The 19,648-nt window shown below is 31.7% G+C and overlaps 1 protein-coding gene across 1 annotated transcript in view; it reads left to right on the top strand.

Moving 5' to 3' along the window:
• Positions 1-445: 445 nt before the first annotated feature.
• Positions 446-19,648, top strand: part of LOC129906511 (uncharacterized) — a 45,592-nt gene continuing 26,389 nt past the window's right edge. The window contains exon 1 of the mRNA XM_055982292.1: positions 446-11,361. Coding sequence (XP_055838267.1) covers positions 4,561-6,969 — 2,409 coding nt within the window. The 5' untranslated portion in view covers positions 446-4,560 and the 3' untranslated portion in view covers positions 6,970-11,361. The remainder of the gene's footprint in view (positions 11,362-19,648) is intronic.

The following is a 19,648-nucleotide window of genomic DNA, read 5'->3' as shown; positions in this document are numbered from 1 at the left end:
AGGGGTAAGGGCAGGAGCAACAAATTCAAGATAGGGGTAACAAATTAGCAAAAAATTCCTGCATACTCAGAATTTGAAATTTCGATTGTGACGTACCCAGACCTCTCTATTTTTTATTTCCTGTACTTTATTATCGGTATTGGCTTCATCAATTTCTCTTATTATGTCCTTTCGCTGCTACTTTTTCTTTCTTTCAACCATAGCATGATATTCTCTTTTTTCTCCCTGTATTTTTCCTTCGCCCCGCTACCCTTTCCCCATCTCTTTAACTACTTTCGTACTTCTCTGTTTATCCTCTCCCCTATCTGCTTTTCCGACTCTCCCGTTTTTTAATTAATTCTTTAATTGAATTTTATTTCATTTATGTTATTTTGTTTATTTTATTTTGTTTTATTATATTTTATTTTGTATTTATAATATTTTATTTTATATTTATAATATTTTATTTTATATTTTTAATATATTATTTTATTTTGTGTAATTTTATGTTTTTAAAATATTTTATTTTACTTTATTTGATTATTAATTTTATTCTATTTATTTTATTTTAATTTTAATTTTAACTTAAATTTTAGTCAGTTTTATTTCATTGTAATTAATTTTATTTTATCTTATTTTGTTAGATTTTTTTAAAATTATGTAATTTAAATTATAAATAAAATAAATAATATGGAAAATAAAGGGGCAACACCACTGTAGCCCTACTGAAAAAGTCCTGAAATTGAAAATTTAATTTATATATAGAGGGAACGGAAGTTTTTATTAAACACACATTCAAGTTGTTAACTTATTTTTTAACTGCAGTTTCATTTTCAAAAACGTCTTTTTGTTTCCTGAAATTGAAAATTTAATTTATAGATAGAGGGAACGGGAGTTTTTATTAAACACACATTCAAGATGTAATCACATTTTTTTAACTACAGTTTTATTTTTTTCAAAAACGTCTTTTTGTTTAATACCTCAACTTAGCAGAATGACCAGCCTTTGATGTAAATGTTTTTTAAAAGTTTTATTAAATTTCTTCTTACAAACGTTGTTAAGAAAATATAAATAGGAACAATTATTATGTTTTATTCTTTCGCTAGAATAAAAAGATTTTTCTTACGGTACAATTTTAAATTCCTTAGTAAAAACGGTATGTAATACTATAATGTATATACGGGAGCTTAAATGTAGGATGATATACTTAGAAGTGGATCGCTGAAACAATAAAGCATAATGATTTTTCACTTTATAACGCTTTTCAGTGTAAAAGCCATAAGTCTTTAAAAAAGGGTAAAGCATAAATTATAATTTACAATAATTATTGGTACCTAATTTTTTCTTTTTTTGATCTCCACAAAATGTGTTTGTAAAAAAACATCACTTTTTCAAGTTATAAGTCAATAACAAGAAAAAACGCGTTTTTTCTGCCTTTCGATAATTTCTCAGGGTTGCCGTAAGAAATTTAGTTGAACGTCAAATTCGTCTTCAGCACCCCAAAATTATAAATTACACCAGTAATTTCCACTTTAACTGAACGATATGCAAGAAAAAAAAATTAAACGATTATTTGGATTCGACCTTCTTTCAATTATACTACAGTGCTTTTGTTCAAATATGCAGTCAAACTATCAGCAAATAAGCGCAAACCGAGTTTGCATTCAAAAACCAAATTCAAACTAAAAAAATCGTAGTCATGTATTTTGTGAGTTAAAAGGATTTGAAAAATAGTGGTCTTTCATTAGCCGTGACTACAAATCTTAAGTTTTATCAATTTTGTCTTTGGCTATAAAACCTTGATTAAACCTGCTAACAATCGCATTCAAAAACTTAAATTTAGCTGCATCAGTTCGCTCAACTAAATAAACAAATATTTTACATGGCCCAAATTCAATGGACGGGAGTGTAATAAAATACAAGTTATGGCAAGTTATGTACCTTAAAACTTGGCTTGTTCAATTCTCATTTCAAAATGATATAACATTGTTGAAAATATTCCATAAATAACTAAAACAAAAATATTTTTCTGAAATAATCCGACTTTTTACCTAATTAGGTAATTAGTGCTGTTTTTTTTTTTTTAAATAAAAGAAGCTTAATGAATACTCCAAAAGGTATGTTTAGTTGGTAGGCTAAGTTTATACATGGTTGATAGCATACAAATAGCGGAAAACCCTATCCTTTCGGCCTTTTGACCGGAAATGGCAGCCCTAAAGCACTGCATACCCAAAGCAGGGTCATAATATACTTTTTTTAAAAGGGTTAAAATTATGCTATACAAAAAATGATGTATTTGTTGCTGAATAATAAGTAATAATCTCGTCTTCGATTTCAATTAAACAATCTTTTTCGTGTCCAAAATCAAACTTTTTTCATTTCCAATATATTTCTCTAAGCTTATTGTTATTATAGTAGGAGATCCCGCCATAGGACGACCTAACCTCATCGTTATACCAGTTGAGAGTTATATGAAAGGTAGTGTCTAATGTCGTTTTCTATTGACTTTTGAGATTTTTGTGTACAAATCTCTGATTTTCCACTGCAAATAGAATATGAAATCTACTTTTGTAATTGTGTACGAAATCTGTGCGTATAAAAAAAATAAAACAACAACAAATGTTCAGACAAATGTCAAACAGAGGAGTGTGTGTGAAAGTGCGTGTGTTTGTATGCGTGAATCTTGATAAAAATCCAGATTTAGATTCTTGAATCTCAGATTCATTTTTTTGTCATTATTTGAATCTCAAGACGCAAATAGATCATGAAATCTGAGATTTATCCACTATTTCCCCTCTTCACCCCCTTTCAGCTCTCAGATTCACAAATCTCATTCTGAATCTCGTCAATAGAAAACGACATAAGGAAATAAACTGCATATGTTAGAAAAAATAAAAGAACTTGAACGTATCTGTCAAAATTTTAATTTAACTTACCGTTTTTACGGAGGGATTTTTTTAAGAGGTTCTTATTTTCATATTTCAATTTATCTATTTATTGATCCTCATATTTTAACTCACTCTGGTATTTGCCCTGAAAAAATCACCGAAATTAAATTATTTTACCCCAAGTGCAATGGTTACTTTTTTGCTGCAAAAATAATGCCTAAACTCAGGGTCTTTAAATGTCTTGCCATATAAGCAGGATCGCGTATTCAAAAATACCGAAAAATAAACTTTAAGGCTTGGCAACCCTTTGCCTTGACAGGATATCGCTAGGCAACCCATATGCATTTTATTTTCTTAGACACTACCTTTCAGAAAATATAACTCTCAATTGGTATAAGGATGAGGGTAGGTCGTCCTATTGTGACTTGGGAAATAGATTTCCACGCCATCTACCATTTGTAGCGACAACCTGAAAATGATATAGATTTTTTTTTTATTTGCAGTTCAATGTAGTTTTCATAAGAAAAAAAACAAAAAAGACCTCGAGAGAAATTTATTTTACGAATTAATTTTATATGAACGAGTATCAATTTTATGATTGTAAAATGATAATAATATGTGTTTATATCTAAATCAGGTTTAAAATATATCAAAAAGAATAATAATTCCTATTTAATTTGTCTCCAAAAAGAGAAGCAAATCGCAGGAAAACAACAACAAATACTACAAAAAATATAGAAACTATTTTGGTTTAATTTTCTTTCAAAATTGTTGAAAATAAAAAAAAATGCTTACCTACTATTATTTGTGAAAAAGCAAAACAAATAAAAGAATAATTTAATAACTTCTATATTTTTTTAAGTATTTTTTGTTGTTTTCAGGCGATTCGCTTACACTTTTTAAATACAAATTACACAGGTATTATACTTTTTGATATATTTTAAACCTGATTTAGATATAAACACATATTATTATCATTTTACAATCGTAACATTGATACTCGTACATAACATAAAATTAATTCGTAAAATAAATGTTTTTCGAGGTCTTTTTTATTTTTTTCTAATAGAAATTACATTGAGCGGAAAATCGGAAAATAATCTATATAACTTTCAGGTTTTCGTCGCTATCCACCAGGTGTCGTGATGCCAAGTGTCAATGGCGGCATCTTAGATTTTTTATATCTTACTATGCTATGTGAGTAGAGTAGCGGAAATGCAAAATACAGTAAAAATGATAATTGATATTCATTCATTACTATCACAATGGTTTGAACATAGTTTGAGACTCATCATTTGCGAGTGGCAATGGTGCAGTGTATGTATGGCTTGATTGCTAACCTGTAGGTGTGGGTTCGAGCCCTACCTCAGGCAGCATTCTCTTCTTTATCCCCCAGCTTCGAAGCCACCCCACAGTGTGGGAATTCGCTCATTTAGCGGAATTAAATTAATAGCGCTTACAGATTTAACTTTTTGAGAATTCTTTTTTTGCAAGATTAATTATAAATATATCAATAAAGAAATATAATAACAATTATTTAAATATCAAATTTTGTATGTACAGAGCTCTGAAAGTACAAGTTTTTTCCCATTCGTGGACTCATTTTTAAAAGTACTGTACGGTCACAAAAAAAAAAAAATTTACCATTTCTTTTTTACAATATTATTTAAAAATAAGGACAAAAAATTACAAGATGTTCTACTATGGAACGGAAAAGGGTAAGAACGGAATCGGAATCATCCTTGCAAAAGACCTCTTAGGCAGCATATTGTCCATTTCGAAATCTAGTGACCGTTTGATGTCCCTTAAATTGGTGATTAAAGGAAAGTTGTGGAATATTGTCACTGCATATGCTCCCCAAATTGGATGTGAGCAGGTGGAAAAAGATGCATTTTGGCTTGATTTTCACAACCTACTTAAGGACATCCCAAAGGAAGAGTTTTTGTTCGTGGGCGGAGATTTAAATGGACATGTCGGGAAAACAAACGAAGACTATGAAGATTGCCATGGAGGCCTCGGATACGGCACTAGGAACTCTCCTGGTGAAGACATCCTGAGCTCGTGCAAAACATATGGTCTTATCGTACTAAATACCATGTTCATCAAACAAAGCCGACACCTGGTCACTTACAGCAGTGGTGGAAATGAAACCCAGATTGATTACCATTTGGTATCTAGTTTCATGAAACCTCGGGTCAAGGATGGTAAAGTGATACTGGGAGAAGCGATCGCCCACCAACACCGTCTCCTAATGACAGAATTTTTTATGGAGACAGTGAACGACAACAAAAAGACAAAGACTTTTGGGAAGATCAAATGGTATAATCTGGATAAGGAAAAAGGCGAAACTTTTATTTCGAATATGCAAAACTATCTGTATAACAACACCAATATATTTCTAAATGAAGAGAGTACAGCACAAAGTATGTGGGACCTCCTACAGCGAACTTGCATAGAAAAAGCCAAAACACTGTTAGGGGTTTCAAAAGGACATAACCAACAAGGCAAAGAAACATGGTGGTGGAATGATGAAGCTAAAGCATTTGTAAGTAAAAAGAAAATGGCTTTCAAAGCTTGGTCGAAGTGCCCCTCTAATAATACAGAGCAAAAGTCGCGCCTCGAAGTGGAATACAGAAACTGCAAGAAAGAAGCGAAGAAGATATGTGCCCAAATTCAAGCCAAGAATACGGAAGACCTGTATCGGGAGCTAGATGTTATTTCTACCCCGACTGCTGATGCTATTCAAGAGCTACGACAAAACGTGAATAAGGGCGCAACCATCTTCAAAATAGCCGCTCAAATAAGAAGAAATGCTCAGGAGATCTGTTCGCCAAAGTTTATTAACAATGCTCAGGGCCAACTACTTGTGGAAAACTACGAAATCCTCCACAGGTGGCGACAGTATTGTGACGAACTTCTAAATGAACAATTTCCAAGGCTACACTTTCCAATGGCTTCACCTAACTTAAGCGAAGTATCCGATGTCACAGTCGAAGAAGTTAGTGAGGCTGTTAAATACTCCAAAAAGGGAAAAGCTGTTGGGCCAGACGAAATACCCTCAGAGTTTTGGAAAAAGATGGGAGACATCGGGTCTAGATGGTTCATGGTTCTTGTTTCCAAGCTTATACGAGGTGATCGAATGCCTAATCAATGGAGGGAAAGCTACCTTCTTCCAATATACAAAGGGAAGGGTGATAATCGAAGCTGTGATAATTACCGTTCGATTAAGCTGATGTCACATACCATGAAGATCGTTGAGCGAGTCTTGGGTAGCCGACTGCGAAAAATAATAAGGCTATCTGATGACCAGTGCGGGTTTGTTGCGGGTAAATCAACCACAGATGCAATCCAGAGTATCAGAATCATTATGGAAAAACATCGAGATTCCTTGGAGGATTTGCATGTGGTATTGGTTGATTTTGAAAAAGCATTCGATCGACAACCACGAGATCTGATATGGGTGGCCCTCGAACAACAAGGAGTTCCGGAAACCTATGTGCGAATAATTATGGACATGTATGATGGAGCAGTTACTAAAGTAAGATGTGCAGCTGGAGTCACCGAAGAATTCGAAATCACAGTAGGTGTACACCAGGGAAGCGTCTTGAGTCCTCTGCTCTTTATTACCGTTCTTGATTACCTGCTTGAAGGCAAAGTGACGGACACAAAAGTTCATCAGTTATTCTTTGCTGACGATGGAGCCATCATAAGTGAAGACCCGATATCCCTGCAACGAGCACTTGATGTATGGGTGGATGTTCTAGAAGGTAATGGGTACCGCATAAGCGCGAAAAAGACAGAATACCTATGCTGCCCATTTTCTGATCCACACAGGCCTATTCCTGACATTTATTTGAATTGTGTAGTGCTTCCCAAGTGTGAAAAGTTTAAATATCTGGGGTCTATGATAAATAACGAATGTACTTGTGATGACGATATCAATCATCGCGTAAGCGTAGGGTGGATGAAGTGGCGGGAAAATTCTGCTATCTTCTGTGATCGAAAAGCTAAAAAGGAAGGCTCTACACCGCAGTTGTGCGTCCAGCACTCACATACGGTTCACAATGTTGGACAATGTACAAAAAGTATGAGAGTAAGTTAACGGCAGCTGAGATGAAGATGCTTCGTATGACAGCAGGAGTAACAAAGCTTGATAGAATTAGAAGTACGAAAATCCGAGGAAGCCTTCATGTTAAAAATATCATCTCCCAAAAAATTGAACACGACCGACTCAGTTGGTATTGCCATGTTCAAAGGAGAGATCCTGAGAACCCCGTCAAAAAAGCAATATCAATAAAAAGAAAGGTAGGCCTAAAAACTCCTGGTACAAGCAAATGCAAAAACACCAGCATTCAGTTGGCCTTAGAAATGGAACAATACAAAACCGGGAGGCTTGCCGCCGATTTCTGAGGTCAACTCGGCGAACCCCACAAGCGGATCACTAGTGTGAAGCAGTAACGTGGGATAGTTATGGTCCCCTCGATATCGAGATCATAACAGCGCCGAGAAAAAGGAAGAAGAAGAATATTATTTAAAAATAAGTAAACTAATGAGTAGAAGTACGATTAATACCATATATATACACACATTTTTGATTTACAGAGCTCTAAAAGTACACGTTTTTGGCACTTTGATAGACCCTCTTAAAAAATTAATTTCGCACAGAAAAAAACTTTTCATTCATTTTTGTTGGTACTATTCATAACTATTATATACGAAAATGAAATAGAAATAATTTTGTATGCATAATTAGCCAATTTTTTGATAAACGGAGTTCTGAAACTACATAAAGATTAACTGGAAACATTGGGTTTTTTGCCTTTTTTGCAGGACTCATCAAATTCTTTTTTGTTTTATCTTATGGTGGTCTGCTATCATAATATGAGAAAGTTACTTGATCTTAGACTATTTACAGTAGTCTTAAATTCTCAATGAGTCGGGAAAAGTATGTGAATTTCAAGCTTCCCCAGTTTCGACCGATTTGAGTCCATATTTCACTGAATATTTAACAAAGCGTTCTTATAGTTGCCATAAATAAATTTATTCTATCTTCAGAAAGCAGCACATTGTCTAAGCCACGAATTATAAATGACCAAGCACTTGATTATTAACTTAGGTATGCAAATATGAAAACCCTGCTTAAATATCGATAAACGTTATGGAAATTAAAAAATATTAAATTATTTAAATTTTTTTTATTATTACTAAAACACCCTTTATCCGATATAATCTTTTTTTATTCCCTGGTAATTTTTTCTTTTAATTTTTCAAATTACTTTCTTCTTTTTTCTCTTACTCTAAATTTTGGATTTGAACACCCAGTATTTCTGTTATAACTATTTTTAAATGCAATTCACTAGCCTATTGTTTTTTAAACACCTTGTGAAATAAAAAAAATTCTTAAATTTATAACATAGCTAACCAAATCCTAAAAAATTATTCAATTTTGGTCATCTTTTTTTTTGTTGAATAATCACTTATAAAAATCAAAAAAAAATATATTATAACATAATTGGGGTTCCAAATTTTAGTGATTCTTGAAAGATAATATATCAAGCTTTGCATTGAATATTGTCTCTTAGCGGAATAACGCGGAATAACTAAAGTTTTGCTCTAACAGAGGTACAAAAATCGAAAAAAACATGTCTCTCAAGTTAGCAGAGCAAGGTCAGCAGAACATATGTTTTGTTATTGGATCTTTTAGTGCTTATTAAGTGCTAATTAAGTGCCCCAAAATTAAATTAAGTGCTTAAATTAATGTTCTGCTAACTTGATTTAAAGTTAGCAGAGCAATTACGAGAAAATGCCCTAAACTGCTCGTAGAAAAATCGGGTTTGGTATAATATTTAGGTGCTAATTAAGTGCTCTACGAATCCCAAAAAAAAATTCCAAAAATAATTTTTTTTCCAAAAATAATTTTTTTTCTGTGATTTTCGAAAAAAAAATTTTTTTCAAACTGTCTTAAATAATTAAGTGCTTAACTAATATAAGTTAAGTACCCCATTTTCCGAAGAATTTTCCGAGATTTTCCATTAAAAAAAAATATTTTCATTTTCCATACAAATTCATGTTCTGCTAACTTGAATTTGGATTTTTTCAAAAAATTCAATTTTTTTCGACAAAATTCGAATTGAATAATTAAGTGCTCGACTAATTTGAATTAAGTACCCCATTCTCCGAAGAATTTTCCGGGATTTTCCATTAAAAAAAAATATTTTCATTTTCCATACAAATTCATGTTCTGCTAACTTGAATTTGGATTTTTTCAAAAAGTTCAATTTTTTTCGACAAAATTGGAATTGAATCATTAAGTGCTCGACTAATTTGAATTAAGTACCCCATTTTCCGAAGAATTTTCCGAGATTTTTCATTAAAAAAAAAAATATTTTAATTTTTCATACAAATTCGTGTTCTGCTAACTTGAATATTGATTTTTTCAAAAAATTCCACTTTTTCGACAAAATTCGACTTAAATAATTGAAAGTTCGACTAATTTGAATTAAGTGCTCCATTTTCCGAAGAATTTTCCGAGATTAAAAAAAAAATTGTCATTTGTGTTCTGCTCACTTGAATATTGATTTTTTCAAAAAATTCCACTTTTTTCGACAAAATTCGACTTAAATAATTGAATGTTCGACTAATTTGAATTAAGTGCTCCATTTTCCGAAGAATTTTCCGAGATTTTTCATTAAAAAAAAATATTTTCATTTTCCATACAAATTCATGTTCTGCTAACTTGAATTTGGATTTTTTCAAAAAATTCCACTTTTTCGACAAAATTCGACTTAAATAATTGAAAGTTCGACTAATTTGAATTAAGTGCTCCATTTTCCGAAGAATTTTCCGAGATTAAAAAAAAAATTGTCATTTGTGTTCTGCTAACTTGAATATTGATTTTTTCAAAAAATTCCACTTTTTTCGACAAAATTCGACTTAAATAATTGAATGTTCGACTAATTTGAATTAAGTGCTCCATTTTCCGAAGAATTTTCCGAGATTTTTCATTAAAAAAAAATATTTTCATTTTCCATACAAATTCATGTTCTGCTAACTTGAATTTTGATTTTCTCAAAAAATACATTTTATTTTTGACAAAATTCAATGGAGTAATTAAGTGCTCGACTAATTAAGTACCCCATTTTCCGAGATTTTTCATTAAAAAAAAATATTTGCATTTTCCATACAAATTCGTGTTCTGCTAACTTGAATTTGGATTTTTTCAAAAAATTCCACTTTTTTCGACAAAATTCAAATGGAGTAATTAAGTGCTCGACTAATTTGAATTAAGTACCCCATTTTCCGAAGAATTTTCCAAGATTTTTCATTAAAAAAAAATATTTTAATTTTTCATACAAATTCGTGTTCTGTTAACTTGAATTTTGATTTTCTCAAAAAATAAATTTTTTTTGACAAAATTCAAATGGAGTAATTAATTAGTCGAACATTCAATTATTTTAGTCTAATTTTGTCAAAAGTGGAATTTTTTGAAAAATCCAAATTCAAGTTAGCAGAACATGAATTTGTATGGAAAATGCAATTTTTTTTTTTTAATGAAAAATCTCGGAAAATTCTTCGGAAAATGGAGCACTTAATTCAAATTAGTCGAACATTCAATTATTTAAGTCGAATTTTGTCGAAAAAAGTGGAATTTTTTGAAAAAATCAATATTCAAGTTAGCAGAACACGAATTTGTATGAAAAATTCAAATATTTTTTTTTTATGAAAAATCTCGGAAAATTCTTCGGAAAATGGGGTACTTAATTCAAATTTCTCGAGCACTTAATTATTCAATTCGAATTTTGTCGAAAAAAATTGAATTTTTTGAAAAAATCCAAATTCAAGTTAGCAGAACATGAATTTGTATGGAAAATGAAAATATTTTTTTTTTAATGGAAAATCTCGGAAAATTCTTCGGAAAATGGGTCACTTTTTTTTCGAAAATCACAGTTTTTAACCGATTGGGCTGAAATTTTGTGTGGAGCTTAAAAATACGTAGGATTTTTTTGAAATATTAATTTTTAAAGAAATGGCATTAGTTTGAAAAAATTATTTCATTCCAAAAACAAAATTCGTTGAAAAAAAGACCATAAAATCGTTAAATTTTAATATTCATACGTACTTCACTAGAGAATAGTATTTTTAAGCTCCACACAAAATTTCAGCCCAATCGGTTAAAAACTGTAGGAGTTAGTTGGTCACCCGATGGGAGCACAGGATTTTACTATCATCCTGAACTACACCGCCATTTAAAAAATTTCACATCATTAAAAAATTTAACATTAGCCTATTCTGTTACCTATTAATATACTTAATTAAACTAAACAAACACCAAAAGAAAATAATATTTCTTCTTTGTTTTATACGCTGATGAATATGACGCTCGATTTCATGGTTTACAAGGTGTTATTACCCCTTAAGAAAAACCGGTTTTGGCATCAAACAAGACAAGTCATTTTTAGAATTAAATTCCGCTTAATTCGCGAAATCCCACACTGTGCACCCGTGGGATTATATGAGATAATAGTCATCTTATTCTCAATTCACTGTACCCACAAAAAATTTTTTCCTATCTTTCTATTCCTTCTGACTAGTGCCGTGCAGTTAGCATTTAAAAGACCTTTGGCCCGTTCTTTTATTAAATAAAGTTAAATTTGGTTGTTGTGTCAAAAATATCGTTGTATTTGTTTTTGTAAGATTTTGTTAGAAAATTTCAACTTTGATTTAGGAACGACTAATGTTACATTTTGTTGATCTGTCAAAACAAAATTTTTTGAGATCAATTTTATGAATGAATAAATAAGAAGGAATTAATTTGGTACTGAAATAATTCTTTTAAATTGAATTCTAAGCAAATTGAAACAAAAATATTCATTAAATAATTTCAAATATGAAAACAAATAAAATATTCTCTTCTCACATTTTCCCCCCTCTTCCCTATTTAGTTGTGTTTGACAGATTAACTTTGAAACTCAAGTCGAGAAGCTGAGTTGAAAAAAATTACAAAGTGTAATTATTTGACACTTCAACATTGGATTTAGGAACGATGTTGTGACGTCACGATGTTACATTTCGTAACTTTTTTCTCATTTAGGAACGATGTTAACTAACTACTACTATTAACTATTGTTAACAATAGTTAACATCGGCGTATAAAAGAACGCACTTCTTAGGTCTTACAGGCATATAGTTAAAATTATTATTATTGTTATATCATTCAAGGTTGAAAAGTAACTTTCCGTAACTGGCAGTGTTCATTATGGTTTTCAAAAAAATGATGAACCAGTTCCTTATATTTTGACATAAGCTCATGCGAACTAATACTTATTATAGGTAATGAGATTTAATTTTTTTTATAACTTTGTCCATATTAAAATATAGATGAATTTCCAGGGATTTACTTTCTTTCAATGAGGTACATATGAACATGGATTATTATTTTTCTTTCACGGCTTGTCTAAAAAAGTATTCCATTTCCTGTTAATTCTGACTGATTAATAAGTAGTTAAGAAGTGGGGCGACCTAGCATTAAAAAAGAGTTCAATTATACGCTTTGTGATAAAAGATTTAAATTTATATCGTTGGCAGTACTCAATATAAGAGTTATTTTAAGATATTGGGCCACCATGTTTTCCATCCGGAAGGGGAGATACAAGAGTTTTTCTGTGTTGCACTCTCTTTGTTGCATGTCTTAGTATAGGTAAAGAAATATTTTTATTGATATGGTATATGATAGAGAAGTATTTTTTAACGCCCAATCGAATTAAATTAATATAAAAATGTCTCTGCCATCATGTTAAAAGTTATTAGACTCTTTATAGTCTATTTAATAGACCGGAGCTCCAGAGCAAAAATAGAATAAATTCGTTCAAGAGTATTTATTGCTGATTATGATTCCTTGGCATAAAAGAATACTCCAGCCAAAAGTGCTCCTAAATCCATTGGTGCATTTCTGAGAAAACGGCAACACTGGTCGGTTTTCAGTTTTTTTTTTTATTTAACTCGAAAACCAAGCCTAACTTTGAAATGGTTCAAGGACACTTTTCATAGCAAATTATATTTTCTGTCAAGTTAAGATGGCTAAAAAAGTTTTAAAAATCATTTTTGACCTTAAAGAAAATCCCAAACAAATCAAAAATTCTTTTTTTTTTTTTATTGAGATCTAAAACGCAACCTAGGACCTTTACAGATCATCAAAGAGGGGACTAAGTTAATGTAAAAAGTTCGACTTAAATACAAAAAAAAAATATTATAAACTAAAGTTAATTATTATATGAATAGCAAAAGAAATGTATACATGTATATTAGACTGGGCCAAAAAAATAAAATATTTTTTTTTTTGAAAGTTACTTCGAAAATCTTGTTCAGGATGATGAAAAAAAAATTTGGTGAAAATTTGAGCCGTTAAAAAAAATTTTAAGAGGTCTATCATCGGTGTTTTTTATTTTTATACATGATATAATGTTTTACAACAGAACTGCTAGACGATCAAAGTAAAAAAAAATTCTGTTCATTTTTTCTTATATAAAATTAAATTATGATTAATATATATTAATCATAAATAATATAATAATGGTGATATTATTTTCTCTATTTTACCTGTTTCACAAACTGTGGCATGTAAAATCTTATTGCCGATCAAAATTTATCTGTAATGTATGTATTTTGCTTCGAAAAAACACAAAGCGCCTTCAAATTAGTAAAAATTTGCAAATTTTAATTAAATTTTTTTTTAGAAAAGGTACCTCAAACAAAGGATTTTTTTCATTTTTAATATGGCTTCTGCTGACTACAGTACACACATAAAAGGTAATATCTTCCAAACCAATGTCAGCTACCGTAAATCTTATTTCTTTTATTTAGCGATGGAAAACGCACAAAAACTGAAAAACCACGCACACGACTTTTGTTTACAATAATTCACCGTTTTACGCGAGGAAACACGAAGAAAATTTTTTATTTTTTAATTTATAATTTGTTCAAATGACACTTTATAAATTTAAACTAAAACAAATTTCCTGTTTACTGCGATTAAAATATAAATATTAAAGGCCGACCTGACAGATTGGTGCCCATTTTTGACAAACAAATTTTGACAACGTTCGGAATATAATAACCTTATTATGTGTACTGTGGCTGCTGACGTTTGATTAAAATTTAATATTCTCGTATTACAATTTAATACTTTTTATATTAGTTTTTAATAAATTTGTATTATATTTTAATACAATTATATTAAAATGTAATATAATTATATTAAAATGAAATACAATACACTCAAATATAATACAAAAATATTAAAATCCAATACAGCGGTATTAAAATTCAATACAAGATTAGAATTTAACCCACGGAGATTATTTTTTAATAATTTTTGTATTGCAAGTAGTAAACTTAATACTTAAATATTGAAATTTAATACCAAAAAGATTAAAAATAATTTTAATATTTTGGAAGTATTAAATTGTAATATTTTTTGTATTGAAAATTGCTTTAATACAAGAGCTGTATTAAAAAATACTCCAGAATTTTTAACCGTGTAAATATACTGTATAATAAATTAAATTATAATCGCTCATGCTTGCTTCTTCTTCTTCTTCTCCATTATCGACGATAGTCATGATCTCGGATGGGGTAACAACTCTCCCACTTTACTGCTTCACACTACGGCTCCGCATGTGGGGTTCGCCGGGTTGACCTCAGGAAACGTCGGCAGGCTTCTCGATTTTGAATTGTTCCATGTCTAAGGCCAACTGAATGCAGTTGTCGTTGATTTGTCTTCTCCATGAGTTCTTAGGCCTGCCTCTTATTCGCGATTGCGTTGGAACGTCGTAAGTGATCGCCTTTTGAACTGGGTTCTCAGGGTTTCGTCTTTGTACATGACAGTACCAGCTTAAACGGTCATGCTGTATTTTATCCAAGATGGTGTTTTTGATGTGAAGGCTTCCTCGGATTTTCTTGCTTCTGATTCGATCAAGCTTGTTACTCCTGCTGTCATACGAAGCATCTTCATCTCAGCTGCTGTCAGTTTACTCTCATACGTTCTGTACATTGTCCAACATTGTGAACCGTATGTAAGTGCCGGGCGAACAACTGCAGTATAGAGCTTTCCTTTCAGTTTAGGGGGCATTTTTCGGTCACAGAAGGTGGCAGAGTTTTGCGCCACTTCATCCACCTTACACTTATTCGGTGGTTGATGTCGTCATCACAAGAAGCTTGGTTGTTGATCATAGATCCAAGATATTTGAACTTTTCGCACTTGGGAAGTGTTGTTCTATTCAGGTAAATGTCCGGAATAGGGCTCATGCTTGCTTAGCCCTAATTTTTATCAATTCATATTAAAATACAAAACTTTTTAGAAGTATGTCTAAAACAAAAAATAAAGGAATAAAATAGCAAAAAAAACTGTTTTAGCCAAAAATGTAAATATGCCAAGAAGCAAATTCAATTATTGTGGGTGTCTTGGAGGAACAGACTAATATCTTTTTTAAAAACATTAATTGATTTAGAAATATTTCTGATATGATCAGGCAAAGAGTTCCATAATTTGGCAGAACGCACCATGAAGGAACGCGCCATAATGTTAGTTCTATGGGGAGCTGTATTAATGTTCGTTGGATGAAGTCGAAGTGCGCTAAACGTAATGCTGTCATGAATATATATAATATGAAGGAGTTTTAGTTTTAATAGTTTTAAAAATTAAAATCATTGAACGCATTTCAATAAAATTTTCAAAAGATAAGCCAAGAAACTTAGTTACAAGTTCACTAATATGATCAAACCTTCTTTTTTTAAAAACATACCTCACAGCAGAGTTAAAGCAAAGTTTAAGTTTATTAAGTAAACTCAAATTGCAGCCACTATAAACTTCACAGCCATAGAGTAAGAATGGAAAAACGAGGGCCGTGCATAACTTCCAGCGAACCTTGAGAGGTAAATAATCGCTTATCGAATATAGTTTTCTTAATGTGAAAGTAATTTTTCTGATTAAGCTGTTTACATGAATTTCCCATGATAATTTTTCAACCAAATAGAAACCTAGTACTTTAACGCTACTTTCATATGGAATTATATTGCCATCAAGATTCAGCAAATTTAATGAAACTGGATTCAAAGAGGTTCTGAAAACAATAGATTTTGATTTTCCAGCGTTTAAGGGGTTATATCTAGTTGTAAGTCCGAAAAAACGTTCTTTTTTGCGGATTTTTTGTGAAGAGGCATTTCATTATACAAAAAGAAAGAATACATGTACATATAGCAAATTTAATGTATAAAAATAATTCGCTGTGTATTTAGAAAAATATTGGGTTCCGTTATTTTTGTAGTAGATCTCTTAGACGACCTCCAAAAAAAGCTGTCTGGCGGTGAGCAAGATATCTCTGATACAAATCACCCAAAATTGAAAAATCCAAAATATTCATTTCCAGGATAGACAAATGCAGGTAATGAACGAAGGAATAGTCAAAATTTTGATTTTTGACAAAATGGCGGCTTCTCAAAGACAAAAATCGTTTTTTTTCACGAAAATTTACACTTTAAAATGGCATAAAAAATCCAATTATTGTCAAAAACCGTTTTCCTTCGTTCATCCTGAAAAAAGTATCAAAGAAAATTCAGTAAAAATTTCAAGCCGATCGGTCCAGCCGTTCCGGAGTAATCGTGCTCACCGCCAGACACATTTTTTTTGGAGGTCGTCTAGGAGATCTACTACAAAAATAACGGAACCCAATATTTTTTTAAATACACAGCGAATTCTTTTTATACATTAAATTTGCTATAGGGATATGTATTCCTTAGGTTTATATAATTAAATGCCTCTTTACAAAAAATCCACAAAAAAGAAGGTTTTTTTTGGCACTTACAACTAGATATAACCCCTTAAAACCAAAGAGTTTTCCTTGGCCCAGTTAAGTACCATATCAAAATCGAAAGAAAGTTCTGTTACACACCTGTTTGGATCACTCAGCTCAGTGGAATGTAGCATCTGTACGTGGTCGGCGTATATAAAAACAGAACTATGTTTAACAACCGAAGGCAAATCATTAACAAACATTGTGAAAAGCACAGGGCCCAAAATCGATCCCTGGGGAACGCTTCGGTGCACCGCGGTGGAGGGATAAAAATGACGAAGTTTCCATGTTCACGTTTACAGCCTGGCTTCTCCCATTAAGAAAGGAAAATATAAGATTACATGCCATCGTAGAGAAACGAGAAAAAGAAAATGTTTGCCGAACGCTGGGAAAATTAGTTTCAGAAATTTAATGGGAACTCCGTCATTTCCAACAGCATTTGATTTTATGGTTGAAAACGCTTCATAAAGTTCACATTCGGATATATTGCGGAAAGAAAAACTACTCTCTGCTTCAGGGTACAACACATCGGAACGGGAAGTGTTATTTGATGAGAAACAAGAAGCGAAATAAGAATTTAAAGAATTTACATCAATGCTGGAACTTAAGTTTGATGATGTATTATTTATTCCAATATCATTTAATTTAGACCCTAACTGTTTGGTGGAGTGTGCACCCGAAAAAACATTCACAGAACGCTTTCTTTTTTCAGAACGTACCTCTTTGCACACAAGATTTCTATAAAAGCAATAACAATTCCAACGATTCTCAGTACGCTCTTCTAGAAATGCTCTCAGTGCAAGATCTCGCAGCTCTTTAGCTTTACAGATGGATTTTGTAGTTATAATGTTAGACTTTTTATTTCTTTGTTTCAGTTGTGTGGAACAAACTTATCCAATAAATACTTCATGACATCATTTAATATTAACAACCTTGAATCCACATCTTTTGTTGAGTAAAACGACCCCAAGTCATAAAAAAAGCTTCGGATAACAGTTCATTTACATTTACTGTGTTAAAATCTCTAACAAGAAATTTGAACTCGACGTATTATTATTATGATTAATGTGAAAGGATCCAAAAAATAAACGCATGCTTAGAGACACCATGCATCCAAAATTGATCAGTAAAGTTCACAAATTCGGGTTTACTCACTACAAAAAAATTGATGAGACTTGTACTGCCGTGATGAATATCATAGTGTGTTGGTTCAGAGTTATGGGTAACAGTTAGGCCATAATTATTAAAAATTGGTATACTCGTAAGATAGGTCTGATCAATATTTAATAAATTTGTGTTAAAATCGCCCATTAGAATAATATTTTCATATTGGGGAGAAAGATCAGCAAGAATATCATCTAATTTGTTGATGCCTCCTGAAGGCAGATACACAGCACCGATTAGAGTTTTTATATTATTAAGATGGAATTCACAAAAAATGCATTCCAAACCCATATGACCATCAGAAACACAACATACTACTTTGCATTTCATTTTGTTTGACATAAAAAGCGCAACCCCTCCACCCCTACCAATATTTCTATCATTCCTCACTACATAGTATCCGGAAACTTCAATGGATTTATCAGAAACATAATCTTTTAACCATGTTTCAGAAACTCCTACCACATTCAGATAGCAACCCACAAGAATTGATCTTACTTCTTCGAGCTTAGAAGATTTCAAAGATGGTTTAAGACCTTGGCTGTTAGGCTAGGCGCACACATGCGATTTTGATCGCGCGATTATTCAGTCGCAAATTAGATGACAACAATTTCAATGACTGTAAACACAATTTTCAAATTTTTAATCGCGGAAAGCATGTGTGTTCACAGCCATTGAAATCCTTGTGATCCATTTTTGCGACTGAATAATCGCGCGACCAAAATCGCATGTGTGCGCCTAGCCTTAAAGTGACCGATATTCAAATTGTTACCTGTCCCTTCTAGTCTTTGTCTAAGAATCAAATTGTTGTTTGCTGATTTTCCCAAAGGGATATTATCAAATAGAGCCATGACATATGTAACTATATTTAACAGGGATAGATAAGAGAAAGCAAGCCAAACGATAAAAAAAAACCAAAAAGAAACTCGAAAAATTATATAAACTAAATTTAAAATATCTTTTTAATGTATCAGATCAAACCTTGTTCATAAAAACTTCATGAGAATCGAAATTGCAATTATTCAGATATTTGAAGAACCCGGACTTTGACTGACTTTTATAGTCGGCGAATTTAACTAACTCACGGAATTGATTTGTATTTCATTTTTTAGATAATCTCATTGTGAATAAGTCTGTCCTTGGGCATTTTTGGTTTAAATGAGTAAAAAGCACCGACCTCTTTTCCAAGATGGGGGAATCTCCCACGGGAGAATCAATTTTGAGTACAACACACACCTCAAAATTGATTCTCCCGTGGGCAAAATTTTTTTCCGCTTCGCGTGTGGGTTCCGAAAATTAAATATATTCTCATGTAAGCAAATTTTTTTCCGCTTTGCCTTCCACCAATTAAAACAGGTGGGATTTATTCGTTTCTTATCTTTGTATTGTGATGACCGCCCTATTTGCGAGATAATTTTCAAAATGACCCGCGCTTATCATGCGAGGTTGGTTGTATTCAAAGTTTCTTTTTCATTTAAAGAATCTGAAACAAAACGCGAATAAAATAGAACAAAAGTTATTCTACATTATTATTTTATATTTCGAAAAGTGTGGGGCTTATGTCCCAGTTAAATAAAAAATATGTTGGGCTAATGTCTCACTCAAGTGGGATATAATTCTTAAATTAAATGTCGTCCCACTCAAGTGGAATATAACTCCCAAAAATAAAGAGTGGGCGTTATGTCCTTGGGTCTTATGTCCCTGCGCCACATTTTTATCACATCTTGAAACTTATCTAGGTTAATGAATAATTAAGAGGCATATAAGAAA

The sequence above is a fragment of the Episyrphus balteatus genome, chromosome 1 (assembly GCF_945859705.1).
Source record: "Episyrphus balteatus chromosome 1, idEpiBalt1.1, whole genome shotgun sequence".
NCBI lineage: Eukaryota > Metazoa > Arthropoda > Insecta > Diptera > Syrphidae > Episyrphus > Episyrphus balteatus.
The sequence above is the reverse complement of the archived record's forward strand: the minus strand, read 5'-3'. Positions and strand labels throughout refer to the sequence as shown.